The sequence below is a fragment of the Anser brachyrhynchus genome (genome assembly GCF_964034855.1).
Source record: "Anser brachyrhynchus genome assembly, chromosome: 1".
Lineage (NCBI taxonomy): Eukaryota > Metazoa > Chordata > Aves > Anseriformes > Anatidae > Anser > Anser brachyrhynchus.
Window position 1 is genome coordinate 202,813,588 of NC_137694.1, and position 19,621 is coordinate 202,833,208.

The window sequence follows — 19,621 nt, forward strand, 5'->3', positions numbered from 1 at the left end:
AGGGTCCACAATAGGATGTTCCTGGCATGAAATTTAGAATCTGTAGATTTTGGTTTCTAATATACTTTTGAACAGATTGCTCCATTCATGCTTTCCAATTTAACACTTTACTGATTTTCGATGTGATAAGGAACATTTTTTTGTTAGATCCTGGGATAAGCCAGAGTCTGGCATTTCCTAATGCTCCCAGATCCATCCTGCCACTGCAGCCTAGGGGATTGTTTTAGCATCCTGCATAGGAGCCTATGGCAGCTGGTGTTGCTGAACAACACAGGGAAATGTGCCTTGATCAGGCAGAGTTAGTGGCATTTTCATGGGGCTCTGAAGCTGATGAGCAGGAGAGTTTCTTGCACCCTCCTAAAGTGATTAGTGTATGCAAATAAGTGGCTGAAAGTTCAAGTGTCCCCATTTGCTATGTGACCTTATGCTTAACTTGGATTGCTTTTGGCAGAGTGCATGTGCATGCATATACCCAGACGTGCAAACAAACACTTGAAAGTTTTCTCTCTTTGATGCAAATATTAAGTCCTGTGTGGTAGCAAGCAATGGAGTCACTACTGAACCGAGATCAACGCACAGATGCTCAGCTCTCTTGTCATTGCCATTTCTTACAACTGTAAATGAAGCAATTGCTATTTTCTGCTGCTCTTATTGCTTAGATACCTGAAAATCGTAGTCAGAGGCTAAGAATATCCCAGACACAGCACAGATGAGAGCAATTAGACAGTCCCTTAATGACAGAGGGACTGTCATTATAATTATATAATTATAACTTACACATGGGACAAGGGAAAACAGATAGATGCAAACAGATGGAAGGAGAACTAGACAAAGGTGCAGTGGGGCCACAATGGTTCACCAGTGAAACTGTGAAGGATTCAGTTTATTAATGTCTTAATTTTCACATCAAAAGGAAGATCAGTGACTGAATTTGTGGAAGTGTAGGGTGGACAGTTCCCCACAAGGAAGAGTATGGAGGGACTTGTCTGAATGCCAAACAGACGTTAACACAAGGAATGATATCACAAACTTATTGGAGGTGTGAGTGAATTCCTTAGCAATGCGTAAGGTATGATCTGGGGACAGGCAGTGAAGGGCCTTAAAAATAGAGTTCATCTGATGTGACAGAGAACAACAAAAGGGTAGAAAGGTACAAACAGAGAAAAATATCTGGTCAGAGCATTGGATTAATTCAGTGATGGCTGCAGAAGTATTCTGAGCTGTGTGGTTACTCGTGAAAGCTGGCTAAAAAGGTGCCACAGTGGTGGCAATACTAAAACTGAAAATCTTTGTCTAGCTGTATGAGGAGTCTAACAAAACTAAACTTTAGAGATGCAAGAGAATGAACGTCTACACCATATTGTGTGTCTCTAGAAAATCAGTTCTGAAGTGCTTGTACTAAAGTCAGGGCCTTTGAAAGTCACATGTATTCTTATGATGCACCTTCTCCCGTACTGCAGAACTTAGAAATGAGATGAAAACTGGGACCCTATTGAATTAGCAGCTGTACAAGTATATAGTAGTGTGGAGATCTTTAATTGCAACTTATTTTCCCTCTTTATGTTTATTTATTTATTTATTTATTTATTTTTTTCTCTTTGCAAGGGGAATTGTTGGGGTAAGTTGTGGAAGTCAAAGAGAGGAGAAGTACAAAAATACTGAAGTACAGAAATGAGAAGAAAGATGGAAGAAACATTCAAAAGACAGATGTGCTAGGAGAACAAATAAAGTTACTATGGGACTATAGGGATGTATGGGCCAAAAGAGTCATCACAAGAAAGAATCCATTTTCAGAGCACAGAAAACACCCTTGTAAGCTCAAGTGTGACTGTGGGCCCTTGCTTTCACTGCTTGTGCAGCTGCCTCTTCCAGCTTGAGTGGGTTGTCTCCTCCCTCGTTATTCCCTTGTGCTGACTGTAGAGCATATCTGAATGGCAGAGAGATCTGCAATTAAGAGAAATGCTTCACGGAGCTAAAGAAGCTCTAATTTTTGCTGAATGTATAGTTTTTTTCATTTTTTTCCTCTGTCTCTCTCTTTTTCTCTTTTTCTCTCTTTTTCTCTCTTTTTCTCTCTTTTTCTCTTTCTCTTTCTGTCTTTCTGTCTTTCTGTCTTTCTTGCTTTGTCTTTCTGTCTTTCTTGCTTGCTTCCATGCTTGCTTTCTTTCAACTGATTCAATTAACAATTAATAATTTTCAGGGGGTGGTCACCTGTTTTTACCAAGCCCTGGGGTTTCATCCCTCAATCTGCTAGCTAGCAAATAGGGCAAGGAACCTGATCTATCATTGCTAAGAAAGCTGTTTCCTGGGTACCTTCATATTTTTGCATTGTTGTAGGGGAATGACCTAAAAAAAGAACAATTGTAAGCAAATGCTTTGTTTTTCACCTGAAAGATCTTCTCATCTGCACCTGTGCTCTTTCCATCCTTCCTGCATATAGTGCATCAGGCCTTCCTGCATCAGGCCTGGACAGGAAAGGCTGGGGGTGGCAGATGGGAGGCTTACTGTTGCTCAGTTTGGAAAGCAGCTCCTAACATTTGGCTCACACCTGTCAGTAGACTCCGTATACACTTGTTTATCCTCCTCTGTACCATATGTTTCTATGTAAAATCAGTCCCAATGATCTATTGCCTTACTTCTATCACTCCTATTATGGTCGTAACTGAGCATTTCACAGTCGTTAATGCATTTACTCTGACAGCGTCCCTGTTGCGTAGGCATTTAATATCACCCACTTTGCAGATGGGTTAGCTGAAGCTCAGATCAACAGCTCCTCAAAAGTCTTTAGGCACCTCTTTTTGAAATCAATGGGCAGGAAACACTTCTCCAGCAGATGTGATTTTGGGAAAGCAAAACTACGTGCTCAGTTTCACTCAGGGAACTTGCAGTGGAGTGAGGAATCCCTCTTCTGGGTCCTACATGGATGCTCAAAGGACTGGGCTGTTCTTGGCTTCTTGACACAGAACCATTCCCTGACTGAAAGACCCAGTAGACATGTGGTTGCTGGTCCCCAGTCTTTTTTCATCCTTTGTCCGTAAAACCCTGTCTCACAACCCTCCATGCCTGTACCAAGTCCTGGAGGGGATACTCTCCCTGGAAGATTTAGTTTAAATGTTATATAGTTAAAAACACACTGGCCCTATGCTGTGACAGCAGCCACCTCAAAAGTGTTTACCTCAAGTGAGAAAAGTTGATATGAAAAAAATATATATATATATAATACTTCTTCTGTAGACCATTTCTCCCATTTCCTTTATGCTTTGTATTCTTGCCTGCTTCTCAAAAGAGAATTTCTTTGCAGCCCTTCATATTTAAAGTCTATGTAGGAGAGGAATAGGGTTCTTTTAAATGTACTGTACGTACCTATCAGTCACCTACTTATTAATTATAACTAAAAGCATGATTAATCTGTCATGGATAAGGCTGCTAAGTAACCCTAATCATGCTAATGCATTTCTGTCACTTATACAAAAGGCAGCATATCATCAGTTTTTACATCTGTGTGTACTGAAACTCATATACACAGCAGCTGCAGAGCACTGGTAACATTCCTTCTGCCACAGATCGGATGAGGTTGCATCATGGATTTCTGCATTGCCCCCACAGTGCCTGTGCGGCGATTTATTTCTTCAACACTAGTGGGATTTAATGATGTTATCTTTTGCAAATAATTTTGCCTTCTAAAATGGATAACAATTACAGTTATGAAAAGTATTTCCAGGGGCTTATAATGACTATAACTGAAATTCCTCTGTGGGAGGGGTCAGCATGAAGACCAAGGTGCTACTTAAGCCCTGCACTGTGTGGGAGCTAAGAGATGCGTAGGTCTTATACAAGTGTGAATATCTGAGGAAAACAATGTCTTTTGATATTGCAGAGCATAATGTGTTCCCTTCTGTGTTCTTTTTTTTCTCTGAATTTTCAACGGATCCATTTTTAATAGCCTAGACATTGGAATGTTAATTTCCAGGTGCCAAACCTGAAATTGTTAACCACACCTGAAACCCTTGTGCATCCATCCTGTCAAGCAGTCAATGGGTGGATATGCTAAATACAGTTAAGAAACATTATTTAACTTTAAAAATATTCTGAACAAAAGTTTTCCACAAAGAAAAGTTTCAAAGCTGACACCTCCAGAAAGCTAATTATAACCTGTGTACAAGGAGCAGAAGACAGGTGGGTTAGCCTTTGAAGGAACCATTCCACTGATGCCTCAGTGACCTGCTTAGACTTCATGCCCTATTTTTGGGTACGAAAACCACAACCATTAAGCTTATTAATTATGTAATCTGAGGAGAAAAAGCCCAACTTCAAATTTGTTTTTCACATATACTAGATTTTGGTCAAATACAATAAGTTTTTTTTTTTTTTTTTTTTTTTTAATAAGAATTCTGGTGTGAACTCCCTGAAACTACAGAACTTCCCTGTAAGATGATGTCTTGAGGATGTAATCTGCATCCCTCCTGTGCCACATGCCTCAGCAACCCAAAGAAAGAAACCATTTTGGTTTTCATCTGAGTAAGTGCCTAGCTGTGTGCAGGCAGGGTCTCACTCAGTAGGTTTCTGAGCACACAAACTGATGAAAGACTCACAAAAGTATGTAGTGGGTCACAGTTCTTTTGTTCTAAGCATTGCAGTTGCCAAGGCATGGTCACTGCATGTTGGGAAAGTACAGGAAGATTGGAAAGAAAATATGAAATGCTTCAGAACGTGTAATGTGCAACTTTATAGTGTAGCTATTTGACAGAGTAATTTAATAAAAAACAGGAAGAGTCAAAAAGGGGGGGAAGAGGGGTGAGATGTTGAACAAGCCAATATTCCACACATGTAAGAACATTTCTCAGGGAGAATGGTTCCAAGTTTTGAAGAAAAGGATCGCTGCTATTAAAAAAAAAAAAAAAAAAAAAAAAAAAAAAAAAAAAAACTTTTCTATGGCTAGATCTTGGACTAGTGAATGGTTCCAAGTTTTGAAGAAAAGGATCGCTGCTATTAAAAAAAAAAAAAAAAAAAAAAAAAAAAAACTTTTCTATGGCTAGATCTTGGACTAGTGTAAACATGGCCTACTTTTGTTGCATAAACAGGTCTGAGGAGAATGTTCTTTTTTATTATTCATTTATTTATTATTTTATTACTGCTTTACTACTGCTTAAAATTACCTGGGCAGGAACCTGACTTAGAAAAATCTTTTAACGTATTTTTAAATTTATTTATTTTTTTGGTGTGTATCTTACAGTCTTGTTTAGTCAACTTCCATTTTTACTACTCTTTAGCTTTCACAGTTTTGTGTAATACAGTACACAGCAAATTGTAGCCATTCACATAATTTATAATGACATACAGAAATTTTTAAGATGACCATTAAATCTTGGAATGCCCTCCCTAGCATAGAAATTTCACTCTCCTCTTGCAGAATTGTGCTTCCCTATCCTTTCTTATTAATAAACATGACATCTTTCTGTTTGCTTTCCTCTCCATCTGCACAGCTGTAGTCTTCTCTTTCAGCAAGAGACAGTCACAATTTTGTTTGTCACAGTGAAATACGGATTTTTTATTTTTTTTAAATTCTTTATTTATGGGTAGCACACTCGGATTTTCCTTATGGAATAGAAATTAAAACAGCACTGACATTTAGAATGTAAAGGAATTACTCCAACTGATTATAGTCGTGTTAAAATGAGTCATGCGCTTTTGGTCCAAACTTCTTGACATACACATCCATATATATTAATCACTGTAACATCACTGAAGGACTATTTTTATCTTGGTAATAAAAGCTGAATGCATTTGTCAACTTTTCAAGTGATATTTAATCCAGTGAGCATAAAGACATATTAGGGAAGACACTCTCAAGTAATAGAAGAGCTCGATTCTACATGTCTGAGAATGCTGTGCATGTAATGGCATGTAAAATATTTGCAGTTTTGAAATATATGTGAAAACTACACTGTAAAAACACAAAATAAATTAGGTTTACCAAGAAGAATTAAACTCACCTGTCAACAAAAGCATGGTGTAGTATGAAGATAGGATCATTTGCAGAGCCTTGTACTTGGGACATGGAGCCATTCATGTAGATGTGAAGTGCATTATGCAAACCGCTTTGAGATATGTTTGATATTGCAGTGTGTGGATCAGCAAAGCCTGTATATTCAAGAGGAAATCATATGCTGATATGGCAATGTGTATAATTCTTTCTCCAGTAAGACTGAAGATCAAAGTAGCTAATTTCACTTCATTTACTTTCAGCTTTTTAGACAAGAGCTTCAGAAAACACGTAAAGGAGTGTTAATATATTTCAAAGGCGTAGCAAAGATGAAATTAGAATAAGCTAAATTAAAACTCCTGCCATGTAGCTAATGCAGCATGTCAGCAAATGTACTGCTTAATTGCCTTATATTTTTATATTTCTTTGTCCATTGTGTCTGACTGTTAAAAGGAAACCTAATCCCCGCAGATATTTATGTATATACATTTATTCATGTTGAGTAAATTTATTAATTTTTTAATATTATTTTTTATCTCTACACTTATACATTTCTAAGTTACAACAGGCTACTGTATCTCATCATATATGCAGTCATTTAATACCATTTTTCTCTATAGAATACGTTCTTTTATCGATAGGTGCCAACACAATATAAGCTATTACCTTTACAAAAGCATTTGGTAAATAATCAATTGATAATCTTCCCCATTCAGACTTGCAGGATGAAAAGTTTGTGGACTGCAGTTATTTTGGAGTCCACTTAGAATATGGGCTTTGAGAGAGTCACACAGACCAGCCCCCAGACTCTTAGCTCTCCTCCTTAGAAAATGCCTCACACAGTTTAAACACATGTTTTACTTACTTATTTGGACCAAGAACTAGCATTTGAATGAGGAGCAGCAGTATTCTTTTGAAGTGAATCTCCCAACAGTCCTTCTGTTTGCTGCAATGACTCACATCACAGGGCAATTTTTGACTTAGTACTAGATTCCTTTTGGAGGAAATCTAACGTCAGTAGGTGTTCAGTTCACAGCACTGAACTAGAGTTAGTTTGAAATAAAACCTTTTTCATCAAAACCCTCATATATAACATGGAAGTCAGGTACTCAGTTTTGTTTTGCTCTTTGGATTTGCTTCTCTTGTGTCACACAAAGTATTAATTGATACATGGTCAGAGATGCTTTATCAGAAGAGTCATATTCTATGAACTTGGAAACCTGGGTTTCAGACCCCACTGAGACTGATCTGCTGTGTGAGATGTTTTCATCTCTTTGTACCTCTGAATTCCCTCATCAGGTTTTGCCTTGTCTATTAACCTCTTTGAGGAAAATCTTCTGGTGTAAAACCTTTACTAATCATACTAAGGATCAAATCATAGCTATAGTACCTAGGAACTAATATGCGATAACAACTATCCATCTTTTTTGATTGCAATATTATCACAAGGATTTTGAGAAATTCAAGGGAATTCAGAGAAGAAAACATAATCAGGAGAGCTGGTGGGGGTAGACCTGGCTTATGATGAAATTTGTAAGACTTCAAGGTGGGGTTAATCTGGGTTTTGGGGAGAGAGAATCATGTCAATGCATACAGATAACTGCAGGTGTTAAATACATCAAATGTGTAACAGGATTATTGAAGATACTGCATGGTGACATAAACAACAATGGGCAGAATTTCTCAAAGGGAAACTCTTGCCCACAGAAAGTTGTCTGATGGTGAATGCTATATTACCTAGCAGTCACCCAGGGGAAACAACAGGATAAAATATTACCAAGCGTGCTGTGAAGAATAATGTACATTGACAATCTGAGCAGAATTCATAGGAACTGATGGCAACAATTTTGACCTTTCTTACTGATGGCCACAGCAGGTGATCACTGGGATCATCTGATGCAGCAATACCTCTTACAAGTGAATCTCTGTGAATGTTAACTGAAAAAGATCTATCTGTATATCGTTCTGAAACACTCTCCTACTTATATGCAGCTACGTTATGATATATTAAAGGTAAAATAAACTTTATGCAGAGTCTAAGTAGAAGGCTAGATGTCTTATACCACATGTGGATACTTCTTAAAATTTCTTATTGCACTACAAACATTTTATTTAGTAATTTAGAAAAAAAAAACATACGGAACATTCTGGTTCTGGACAACTTTCATGGAACTTCTGCACTTCTGCAATTTGTTGCAATGATCATAAGCTTTGTAAGTCAGACACCTGTGATAACCCTACCTCCCAGTTAATTGGGGTGCATTCAGTCAGTCTCAAAGGTGACATCATGGCTAACCATGCACATGAGAAGTTTTAATATCTGATATCTCATTATGCAAACTCCATATAAAAAACTCCATATAAAGCTATCATGAATAAAAGCATAGTGTGATATCACTTTATTTTATTTGTCTGGGTCTTAGTCTTTTCTCTCGGACTTTCTAAAAGACTTCAGGACAATCAGCTGTTCAGGATAACACTATGAAGTGGGGTAGAGCCAACTAAAAATCATATGTGAAAACATGAGAATTTTCTTTAAAGTACAGGACACTTTGCTGAAGTAGCTGTAGAAAAATCACCTTTATTGCAAATATAAGGCTACAGATCTACAAGCAGCAGTGAGCTGAAATGGAGCATATGCCTGCCTTGCCCCATTCTGTACCTTCACAGCCCCTCCTATGCATTAACTGCAGCTCTTGTCAGGCCTTCCGTGAACTCGCTAACCTGGCAGAAAACTACCTTGAGGGTTATTTTTATTCATTTTCTAGGCTACTGAAATGCAGTATCTTATGTAAAAATATGACGAGTACTGGAGCTGGTACCAAAAAAGTGACTGACTGGAGGATGGAGAAGATTGCATAGAGAATTAGGACTGCCCCCCGTGGTGGTGAGCTATTAAATCATCTGGCCAGTATAGGAAGCTATAACATTCAGACAACCTTTTAAACTCTCATTTACTTATGGTGTATTAGGAATAGCTATTAGGGGATACATCACTGAAGTAACCTGAAGTTTTACCAGTGCTCGTTTTTCAACGAGAAAAGAATCACATTTTTTAAGAATCATAGAATCATTGAATCATAGAATATCCCCAGTTGGAAGGGACACACAAGGATCATTGAGTCCAACTCCTGGGTCCCCAAAGGATTACCCAAAAAATCAGACCATATGTCTGAGAGCATTGTCCAAATGCTCTTGAACTCTGGCAGGCTCAATGCCTCAACCACTTTCTGCTCCTGCTCATAGCCTTGTAAGTCACTGACAGTGATTCAGTGAGGTTGAAGTAGGTTCACTGGAGCCAGGCCAAATTAAATCAAATGGGGAGTTAGCCCAAAGTTTATTATAGGAGAAGCTAATTATGTCACTCACAATTAAGGCTGCCTAACATTTTTAAGATGATATATAGGTGGTTCTCATTAAACGTGCAGTTGGGTCAGATATATGTCCTTTAATAGAGTATTTAATTATAGTAACTACAGATTTTACTGTCTAATAACAAAGGCAGTAGAAGTCCATGTACAATCAGTCAAGGGCAAAGCTTTATGTATTGGGAACAAATAGTGTTTTCCTTAAGCAAATAGTGTTTTCCTTAAGTGCTCATTGCCACTGGCTGAAGAGCTATATGTTTAGCAGAGGTTATGCAGAATTTGCAGAGTGTTAGCAGCCTTCAGTGCTACAGGAATGGAGAAACCATTCCAACAATCCTATCACTGAGTGATTTATAGCAGTTTAGCCTTTTTGTTGTTGTTGTTAACTGCAAAACTTTTTTTTTTTTTTTTTGCTAAACGCAGAACTAATTTTCTTATACAATAAAATCTAGTTTTGTATAACTTTCTAGGTCTGTGGTTGTGGCAACAGAGACTTTAAATGCCAAATTCTGCTTTGCATGTTGCTTTGTTGCATGTCCAAGTCCAACTGACAGGTATACTTACTCCCACTCTCCCTGGGGATGATATTTTCTTAAATAAATGTAGAATTCTCTAAATTCTACATTTTAGAGAAGTTCGGGTCAGACAGATACACCTACTTTAAAACAGAAAGGAAGATACAGATATAAAAATTTTAAGGCCATATCCTTACTTGTCTTTGAAGCTAGTGATGTTCTGGCTTATGAAGCTGGCGTTTTTCAACCATTGGCAATGTCAAAGGAAAATTTTCAGGGTTAAATCTTATATATTTTCTCAAGCAACATTATTACTGTAATCTTTCCAGAGTAAGGTAGCTACAGGAACAGCAATTTGGCCTAAGGTGTTTTAGTAAATGAAAGTTTGTGGTTATTTAATTTAGACCATGTCACCATCTAGTTTTTTACTTAAAATGATTCTTGTAGAGCTTCATTGTGGTCTGGGCTGAACAGACTTTCTGGTTCTCTGGTAATGACCCTCTGTGATTTGCCAGCTGTTTTTCAATGTGCAGCATAAATTTACACAGAGATTGAGAATTTGAGCTTGGTGAGGGATGTTGGCTGTAGGCTAAAACTTTTTTAATTAGAAGTTTTCTATTGGAAGACTTCATTTTGAGAAGCCATTTTTCATTAGCTATATGGATCAGAGTGAAAATGCTGAGAAAAGTTTTCCACATGAAAACATCTCATTTCAGAAAAAAAAAAGTAAAATATCCTATTAAAATGAAATTACATTTTTGAAGTGTTTGATGTTTTATTCCATTATTTCATGGCAGAATAGCAGTAACGATACATAATTGTGACAGGCAATGGAATGCTATGACATGGCTTGACTTGATACCATGTGTCATGAGTTAATTCATGAATAATGAAAGTGATATACAGTTTTAGAATTTAAAAAATGAAACTTTGAAGGCACTGATTTTTATTTGAAATTGCCACAAATAAATTAATTTCAAATGTGGAGTTGGCTCATAAAAAAAAAAAAAAAACGAAGTTTTTCAGTCATCTTTAATTTGTAGGAGGTAGTATTAATATGTCACACCAAAAGTGAACTGCACAAAGAAGAAACCCAACTATTTCATGTACAGTCAGCTAAGCCATTTCTGATCTTACCTGTTGCTTATAAGGTGGACTGATTTTCTGTACTTTTTTCTTGCATCTGTGAAGTGTCTGATACAGTCAAAAGTGTTTCTCAGTTAAGCAAATCTTACTTAAAATACTACTCTTCAAGGAGCAATGTGCAACCTGCCTTTAACCTGCTGATTTTCAGTCAAAGAAGAAACTGTCCTGTCCCAGATTAAGAGGACAGCCTGTGTGCTCATGTTCAGTGGGGAGATGCTTTAATGAACAATATTGACCTTGGCTGTACATAGATGTAGTTACTCTTAAATGACATTATTTGTGTCCATATAGCAGCATTTTCTCTTAGTCAAGCAAGGATCTATCATGCCTTGTTGGCACCTGCTCATAAGGGTGCTGATACCTACCTCTTAGATGGGCAAAAAGGTGTTTGTCTTTGTTCCAGTTTACATGGAACAGGTACAGAAGAGCATAAAGTTTTGCCCAGAAGTGCACAACAACATGCGTAGGACTGGAGTACTCTGGCCTTACCATGTACTTAGTTTTTCCAAGTGATCACACCTTTTTCCATTACAGAACTAAAACCGAGTAGCAAATCTCATATTGATGTAAATCAAGAACCACTCCATTAGAGCCACTGGCCCGGTTCTGGTCATCTATTGTAAGTCTTGAGTAACTTCACTAAAGTCAGTGGAGTTACCTTGGATTTATTTTAGATCTAAAAAAGATTAGAATTTGACCTTAGGTGTATTGGCACAAACTTGTGTAAACAAGTAAAGAAGGATTGAAAAGATTTTCACTTAGAAAAGGAGGTAAATGTTAGAAACTACAGACTATTAGGAGGTTTGTCAGAAATGTCATCACAGAAGTGGGCACTGGCACAATGCAAGAAAAATGGCAATTTAAACTTGGCAAATGTACACAACAACAACAACAAACAACAAACTAAAGAGACCACTCATAAGAAAGGAGCAAACAAAATATGTGTGCTTATTTTTGATGGTGGTGGTGGGTTTTGTGTTTTATTGTTGTTGTTGTTGTTATCTGTTTGTTTTTGGTTTTGTCAGTAAAGCTATTTTAAGAACTCCCCACCATCCTTTTCAACCTTAAACATATATTCTTGACATGGTATTGAAGTTCAGTCTCTCTTTAGATGAATAGTCTGAAATGTTTATGGACCTGCAGTATAAACTTAAGCGTTGAAATACATCAGGTCAAAAATAAAATATCCTCAAAGGAAAAAAAAATCTGAGAATGATACTATGTCTGATGGAATAAGCTCCATCTCTATAGTAACACAGATAAACACCTACCGAGATGGGTCTGGCTTGCACTTTGACAGGCTCATCACCAAAAAAGCCCCTATCATGGAATGTTGTGGGCAAAGTTTCACTCCAGCAATCACTAGCTCTAATGAAATATTCTTATGGAAAAAAAATGTAACATCATGGTTACTGTCCTCTGGAATCTTCTGTGCTGATATTTTCTGAGATGCTTTATTTCCTATCTTTTTCAAAAACTTACATGACCTCTTTAAACAGAGTGCCATTATTAAGCACTCTTATGCTATAAGAGTGCTTATTGTGTACTCTTGTACACCAAGAGTGAAAATCAAAAGCATGTTCTTTAAAGTTCTAGTTGTACAGGGGAATTTCAGCCTGCGATACCATAGAGGAGTTAGCTGCATATTGGAATAGAAAAGTCTCTTAAAATATTCAGATGACTTGTAGTATACATCCTATACAACTTCTTCTGCACACAGGAAGGCAGTAACTTAATTTGATGGACAAAATCTGCCCAGTGTTCTGAAATTCTGTTTTGTAATTACTGCTACTTTTCTATTTTAATGATTGTAAAACAAATGAGAAATGTATCTGGGAAAACAAACAAACAAACAAACAAAAATTTGAAGGTGCTGTCAAAGTGGGTCAATTCGGACAAGTTATAGTCCTCACCCTAATTCTGTCCATAGCCATTATTTTTTTCTGCATTTGTTCACTATTAAAGTCAATATGTATCTCATTAGCATAAGAAAATGCTTAATGAATCGAGAGCAAACAGAGGGGTCCAACCCTGACAATATATTGAGACATATTTGTGTTAATGAAAATAAAGACATTTTACGGCTGAGAAACCTTGTGAAATATTGAGGTAAGAAGAGCTTTCATACCATGAGGCCATTTAATACACATTTAGTGTCTTACCTTTTGTACATTGCACTTATAACAAGGGAGTCATTCAAAATTACTTATATATATATGGAAGAAAAGGAGTGATTCAAGATTTTGACAGGAATCATTGTCTTATATAAAAAAAAAAAAAAAAAGAAAAAAGAAAAAAAAAGATAGCAAAACCAAAACCTTACAGTGAACTAAAATCAATGCTCTGAAACAGCTTTCCTCATGGAAGCACCAAAGAGGGAAATGGTAGTTGTACTGGAAGGGAATGTCTTATTCTTTTGGAGTTTTCAGTAACAATTTTTAGAAGAATGGGTTAAAAAAAATGCCTTTCATGAAACTAAGTGATCAGATCTTAGGACTAGGTCCTTGAGTTTAAAAGATACAAGGCTAAAAGGAAAAAGGAGGAGTTATTTTCACGTAGTTATGTGCTGCTGCAGTGCTTCTGCACTCTGTTGACCTTTATTTTCTTCCACAACAGCTCTTGAGCACTGTAGATCTCCTTAAGCTGGGCTATTAAAGTTAAACAACAATAAGGCATCTAGTAAGTGCATTGGCAGTGACAAGCCAACATGGTCACCTAACAGGATTTCCCCTAGAAGAGAGAGCACTGTAGTATTGAATTGTTTTGGTTTTTGGTTTCATGTCTACAGAATTTCTAAGGAGGGGACATTCATTGCCTCAGTCATTCCTCTGCAGCCTCCTAGCCTCCCTTCATGTGGATTCTAGGACTTGCAAATGGCCTTCACTGCCAGAGAAAAGGAGTTCCATCTCTTTTCTTCCCTCCTTGAATCACATGTGAAGGATCAGACAGATGCTCTGAAAGGGTTGTGGTGCATGCTAGGGAAGGCACATATGGATGGACCAATGTGACAGGAATGAATTTGCTCTGCCCCTGCTCTGGACTAAATGGATGCATCCAGAAGCCATGCAACACTATGCCCAAGATAATATACACTGCTTCTGTAACTACTTAAGCTTCTGGATCACATTTGACTTGTGTCCTTCCTCAATAACATGTAGTTTTGTCTCCAGTCTATTGGAAGAATTGTCTAAATCACATGAAATCCACCAGAACCTAATGGTGCCTACCTAGTGCATCTGAACGATTGTGGTGGTGAGATGGAGCTTCACCATCTCACTAAGGAGAAAGTTGAACACTCTTCAGCTTCTGAAGGGTTGTTACACAGAACGGAACTTACTTGGAGGACAATTTTATCTACAAGATCTCCTTTCAGATGCAGTAACATTGCCACAATTCAGATTAAAGCATGACCCTCCCCATGGTATGACTGACAGATGACAGCAATAAAGCCATGATCAACCAAGATTGCCATGAAATTAACATGACAGAGACAATGATAGGGAAAGGGTTTGATAAATTATTCAGACAGAACACTGATTCTGATTTTAGAACTAAAATAATTACTTCCCGGCTCTCTGGAAGCTGTAGGTACATTCCTGGTCATTGCACAATTCTGTCAAATGTTATTGACTTTTTTTTTTTTTTTCGAATAGCTACTGTTGATTTAATATGGAAATGTTATTTGTATATTTTTGCTTCAAAGGGCTGTACTTGATCTATGGCTTTGTTTAGCTGCCAGTTTAGGCTCAACTTTGACCAAACACAGGTTTTCCTCTTTTTAAGCAAGTACTGAATTATCCTTATTTAATGAGCAGTCATGATACTGAAATATAGCCTTTGAAAGTGAGGGGTCCATTTTGATTATGCCCACTCAGTAAACACATCCATAGCTCTGCTTAACTTCCACAGACTATGGCTATGCTTTTGTCTACAATACTGACAGCATGTCATTATTTCATGACTTGTTTACTTCAATTCCTTTTTCTCTACTCTTCCTATTCTACTCTTTGTATCTGTTTACATACTTCATGGAGAAAAATGCATAAAAATTCTACTCAGTTATGTCACCTTTTTCTTTTCCATACTTCACTTGTTTTCTGTTTTCAAGGGTAGAAAACAAAACTATATCCAGAGCTGGAGTCAATGTCTATGTTCTCTTTTGACTCCAGCACATAAATTCAACATTTTTGACTGTTTTTATGGAATAATTGCATTAACTGTCCTTTCCCCACCACCACCCCACCACCACCCCCAAGACAGCTTTATAACATTCCACACTACATTAAGAGCAACACCGAACATATTAAAAGCTTTGTTTTCTTATGCTCACACCAACACCTATATTGTATTGTTTTGACACTTGCATGTTTCCCTGCAAGCAAAAATCTCTGGGATATCAGTGTAAATATGTCCTATTTGATTCAGTAGTTATATAATGCAGCAGGGAAGCAATGTTTATTGATAGCTATAATGTGCTATCCTTGTTTATTAGCAATTTAGCAATATCCAAATGAGATTGGGTTGATAGATGATTAAGAATAACTATTCCATTTACAAAAGAATCCATGTTTCTTAGCAAATTAGGAACATTCATAACAAGATGGAGAGTTTGATAACTAAGACGAAAAACTAAACACTTTAGGAAGAGATACTAAAGGTAACGTTTTAGGTATAATGTTGACCCCAAGACAGTCCTGTAACCCAAATGGACGTGGTTATGATCAAGTGTAAGTAGGTTATTAGAGGATCTCTTTTTTTATGCAGCATTACATTTCTATGCCTGGTACTGACTATTGCAGAGACAATATCTCATAGATGGATTTAGAGTCTGATCTAGCCTGCAGTTTCTATTTTCTTATCAACTTTAACATGGTTCTTTCTATGTTGCTATTACAGGAGGAAGCTTTTCCTTTAGTTTTGTTTCATGGAACCAGCTAAAACTGTCCAAAGTTTAAAGGCTCCAATCCTAGAGAAATTCAAGTTACTGTTAGAAATGGCAAAACAGAATAAAATATGTTACCTTCCAAAGTGTTCCGGAAGCTGTAATTGGCCATTTTATCCATGGATCCAGATTCATATTGAGTCAGTGACAGACAAAATTCAACTTCAGCTGAAGATGGGAGCCTTGGAGTCCTTGATTTGTCATTGTTCCCAGGATTTCTCAGTAACGGTCCTTCACTAGTAGCATTGCATAAAGACTGTTGGCTGTTGTACTCTTCAGACTGAGTACAGATTACCTGTATAAAACACTTTCTGTTAGCAGAGTTGCAGTTGTAAAAACAGAAAAAAAACTCAAGCAGGAAAGAGGTACTTTATTATTATTATTATTATTTAGAAAGGAGTTAAGGAAATGTACAATATAATGTTTCTTGCAATAATATACATTAATTTTAATTATTTTAATGAATGATTTTAATATGAGCTTGTATATTTCATAGAAGACACCTCTAATAATGGTGCACATTTTGAAATAATACATTTGTGGGTGTCTGAAGCTGTCCATGTGGACTAAGGCATCGGTTCTTATTTATGCACTTGAAAGCTCACTGAAGATAAATTCAGTGTTACCAACCAATGCAGTGGGACTCAAATGGAGTTAAATCTGCTACTGCAGTTGCTAATGGAGGTTTTTGGCTTCAGCAGACTACTGAACAAAGCCATAATTGCAGATTTGTCTCCCCATGTGGGAAAGAGAGAACTGTTGATTTGGAATATGAAAAAAAGTTATCTTCTGTTCTGAAAATATCTGTCTGTGCTTTGTCAGAATAAATGGGCAAATCACTTAATTTCACTATGTTTTGATGACACTTTATGTACAGAACAGGAAAATACTGCGTTCCTCACAGGAATATTGTGGAGATGTACATATATCGGAATTTGAGGTACCATAGTCATGGGTATTGGAAAAGGACCTGAGGCAGAAAGAGGGATACGAGTATTAAATACTGTCAGAATCTAGCATTGTTTGTATAAACGTTCTGGGTTCACAAAGTACCATGACATAACAAGTCATTATTAATCAGATGACCATCAGATGACTGGAAGTGGAAACTGCCAGTTCACTTTGAGAATACTCAAATCAGTAGTTAAGTAACTAGTAGCTCAATGTAACTTTAAATGACGCTCAGATAATTGTAAGTCAAACTCCTTCACATTTGCTATGGGTTAAAAGTGACCACACAGACTATCAGTGTTACTCGTGTGTCACTCAGAATCTTTTAAAAGCCACAACAACTTATTAGTTACCTAAGGATGTAGGTCCTATGATGACCATGAAGATCTCATGGTCATCATAAGAACTCTCATATACTAGCTCTCACTGCATCCACTTCTTGGCCAGGATTTATTTTATTTTATTTATTTTATATTTTATATTTTATATTTTATTTTATTTTATTTTATTTTATTTTATTTTATTTTATTTTATTTTATTTTATTTTATTTTATTTTATTTTATTTTTTATTTTATTCATTTTATTTTATTATTTTATTTATTTTATTTATTTATTTTTTCCCCATGTTCTCCTAAAATAAACCCGTAAGCACTTAGTACAGGTACTAACACACATTTCTTCTTTACATTCAGGAAAACCTGCCTGACGTGCAGTCAGAATGGAGGATGGTGGAAAAGGTAATGACACAATAACAAGTAGAAGATCAGACTAGATGGTTTGGTGGTCCCGTCTTGTGGCACAGCTGATGGGGTCTACAAAAATGAAAACGAATAACAGTGGCTCAAAACTTCCAGGAGTTGTTTCATATGTACCTCAGATGAGGCTGAGAGTCTGAACAAGGTGTGTTGTCTAGTGCTTTGCATTATTTTTTTCCGAAAACAAAACAAAAAAACAAAACACCCAAACAATACTCCAAACAAGCAGAGATCTACTCAAAATATAGGATTCTGTGGTTAACAGGTAATCAATGCAGTTAATAAGAAAACTGTATGGAAAAATAACAGGTCTTAATATCTAGTGATATATCTTAAGAGAAAACACGTAACACTGAAACCTCCAGAAGTCTTTCATCCTGGAGATGTGTTCCTGTTTCATGGACAGAAACGATGAAGAATGTTATTGAAAGCAGTCATTTCTTCTGTGAATGAGGTAGAAGAACATGAGATTCTCTGTTAGTGAAGGAATTGAGTGGGAGATTCACTTTGCCAGCACTAGCTGTGTACGAATTGCTGGATTGAAGCAGCGCTTTAGAGCAACTTCTGCAATCAATAGAGAGAGAGGCATCTCCTGCGTGTGATTCAGCCCTCCGAAACCAGACGTCTGGTAGGTGAGGTGTACTTACTTCTAAGGGGTACCAAACTCTCTCCATTGATTAAGTTAATGAAAGAAAACGTGTAAAAAAAAATCAATGTGAAAACTGTCTCTGTACTGCAGTTAGCAAGAAAGCAAAATTAAGAGCGTTCAACTTAATGTTCTGCTTCTGCGTTAGGATGGGCTGAATCACACCCTGGGGGCATGGATGTGCCTCTGAAGTCACTAAAGACAGAGAGAAAGGCAACTTGCTTTGCTGTCTAATGAACTTTTGGATGACTGGAAGGAGATGAGAAATACCATTTTTCTAAGTGATTTGACCACAAATTCACGGAAAATGTGTGACAGAGCTGGTGATATAACCTAGATTTCTTAAGGAGCTGGAGTTCTTAAGTGATAAGTTTCCTATGAATATGAATCTCATGATTTTTTTTTTTTTTTTTTTGAGGAGATAAGAAAGCTTATCAGAGAAATTTATCCACTGAGACTCTCTTTTAACTGAGATTTGCCCCCGTCTGTTAAAACTAGTGAGATGCCCTTGGAGGCTTTAGGTGGTTATCCAACAGAGTTTCATGTGTGCAGAACTTGATCCCTCCTGGCAGCTCTAAAAAGTTTCTTTTCAGAATTCACCAGGAAGGGAGATGTAGCAACATGGAAAGACCTACATTTATAAACACAAAGTACAGCTGTACTATTGTTTTTATGATTGTTTTCTTTTTGTAAAAATTTACTTTCTTGTAGTTCAACCCAGTTAAAAGGAAAACAGGTTTCAGGCTGTGGGAAATGCTCTAGTAATTTGTTTGTTTGTAAAGAATGGACAGCCTTATGTCCCTAGAAATGCACTAGTGAAGAAAACAAGTGAGCCTTGGCTGGTGGATCTCAACCCATTTCCCAGTCTGCATTTGGCTTGGAAACTACATGCATGTAAGCTTTCTGTCTAGCTCTGTTTTCTCCAGTCCTTATGTAGATCTTCTTTCGGCTTCTCTGCCCTGTCATCTCCTGTCTTTTCATCTTCTCCCCACCACCATGGAGACACATCCCTATTGTGTCCTAAAGAGGAACCGCATTTTGTCTTCAAAACTCAAATATTCAGATGGGAGATCTTCAGGCATGAGCTCAAATATACTAAACAAAGGAACGTTTCCCCAATGTTTTGTTTATCTGTTTCGGCGTGATTTAATGCAACTCTTAATGTTATGAGGCTTATAAATGTCTATTTATTTTGTTATTGTTCAATTTATGTCTCAGTGTAGCCCTTGTTAACTTTCTGACTAACCAAACAGAAGCCAGATGCTATAAGGTATCCATTAACTCATGATCATGAAATAACAGCATAAGGGGAAGGAA

The 19,621-nt window shown here is 37.0% G+C and overlaps 1 protein-coding gene and 1 long non-coding RNA gene across 2 annotated transcripts in view; one reads left to right on the forward strand and one right to left on the reverse strand.

Annotated features, from left to right (window-relative positions):
- Positions 1-19,621, reverse strand: part of TYR (tyrosinase) — a 55,882-nt gene that overhangs the window by 24,517 nt on the left and 11,744 nt on the right. Inside the window, exons 2-3 of the mRNA XM_080567597.1 lie at positions 16,030-16,246; positions 5,991-6,138 (exon numbers count right to left, since the gene is read on the reverse strand). Coding sequence (XP_080423723.1) covers positions 5,991-6,138; positions 16,030-16,246 — 365 coding nt within the window. The remainder of the gene's footprint in view (positions 1-5,990; positions 6,139-16,029; positions 16,247-19,621) is intronic.
- Positions 1-19,621, forward strand: part of LOC308182728 — a 48,151-nt gene that overhangs the window by 23,351 nt on the left and 5,179 nt on the right. Inside the window, exon 2 of the long non-coding RNA XR_013942050.1 lies at positions 17,596-17,803. This is a non-coding gene — a long non-coding RNA (uncharacterized lncRNA). The remainder of the gene's footprint in view (positions 1-17,595; positions 17,804-19,621) is intronic.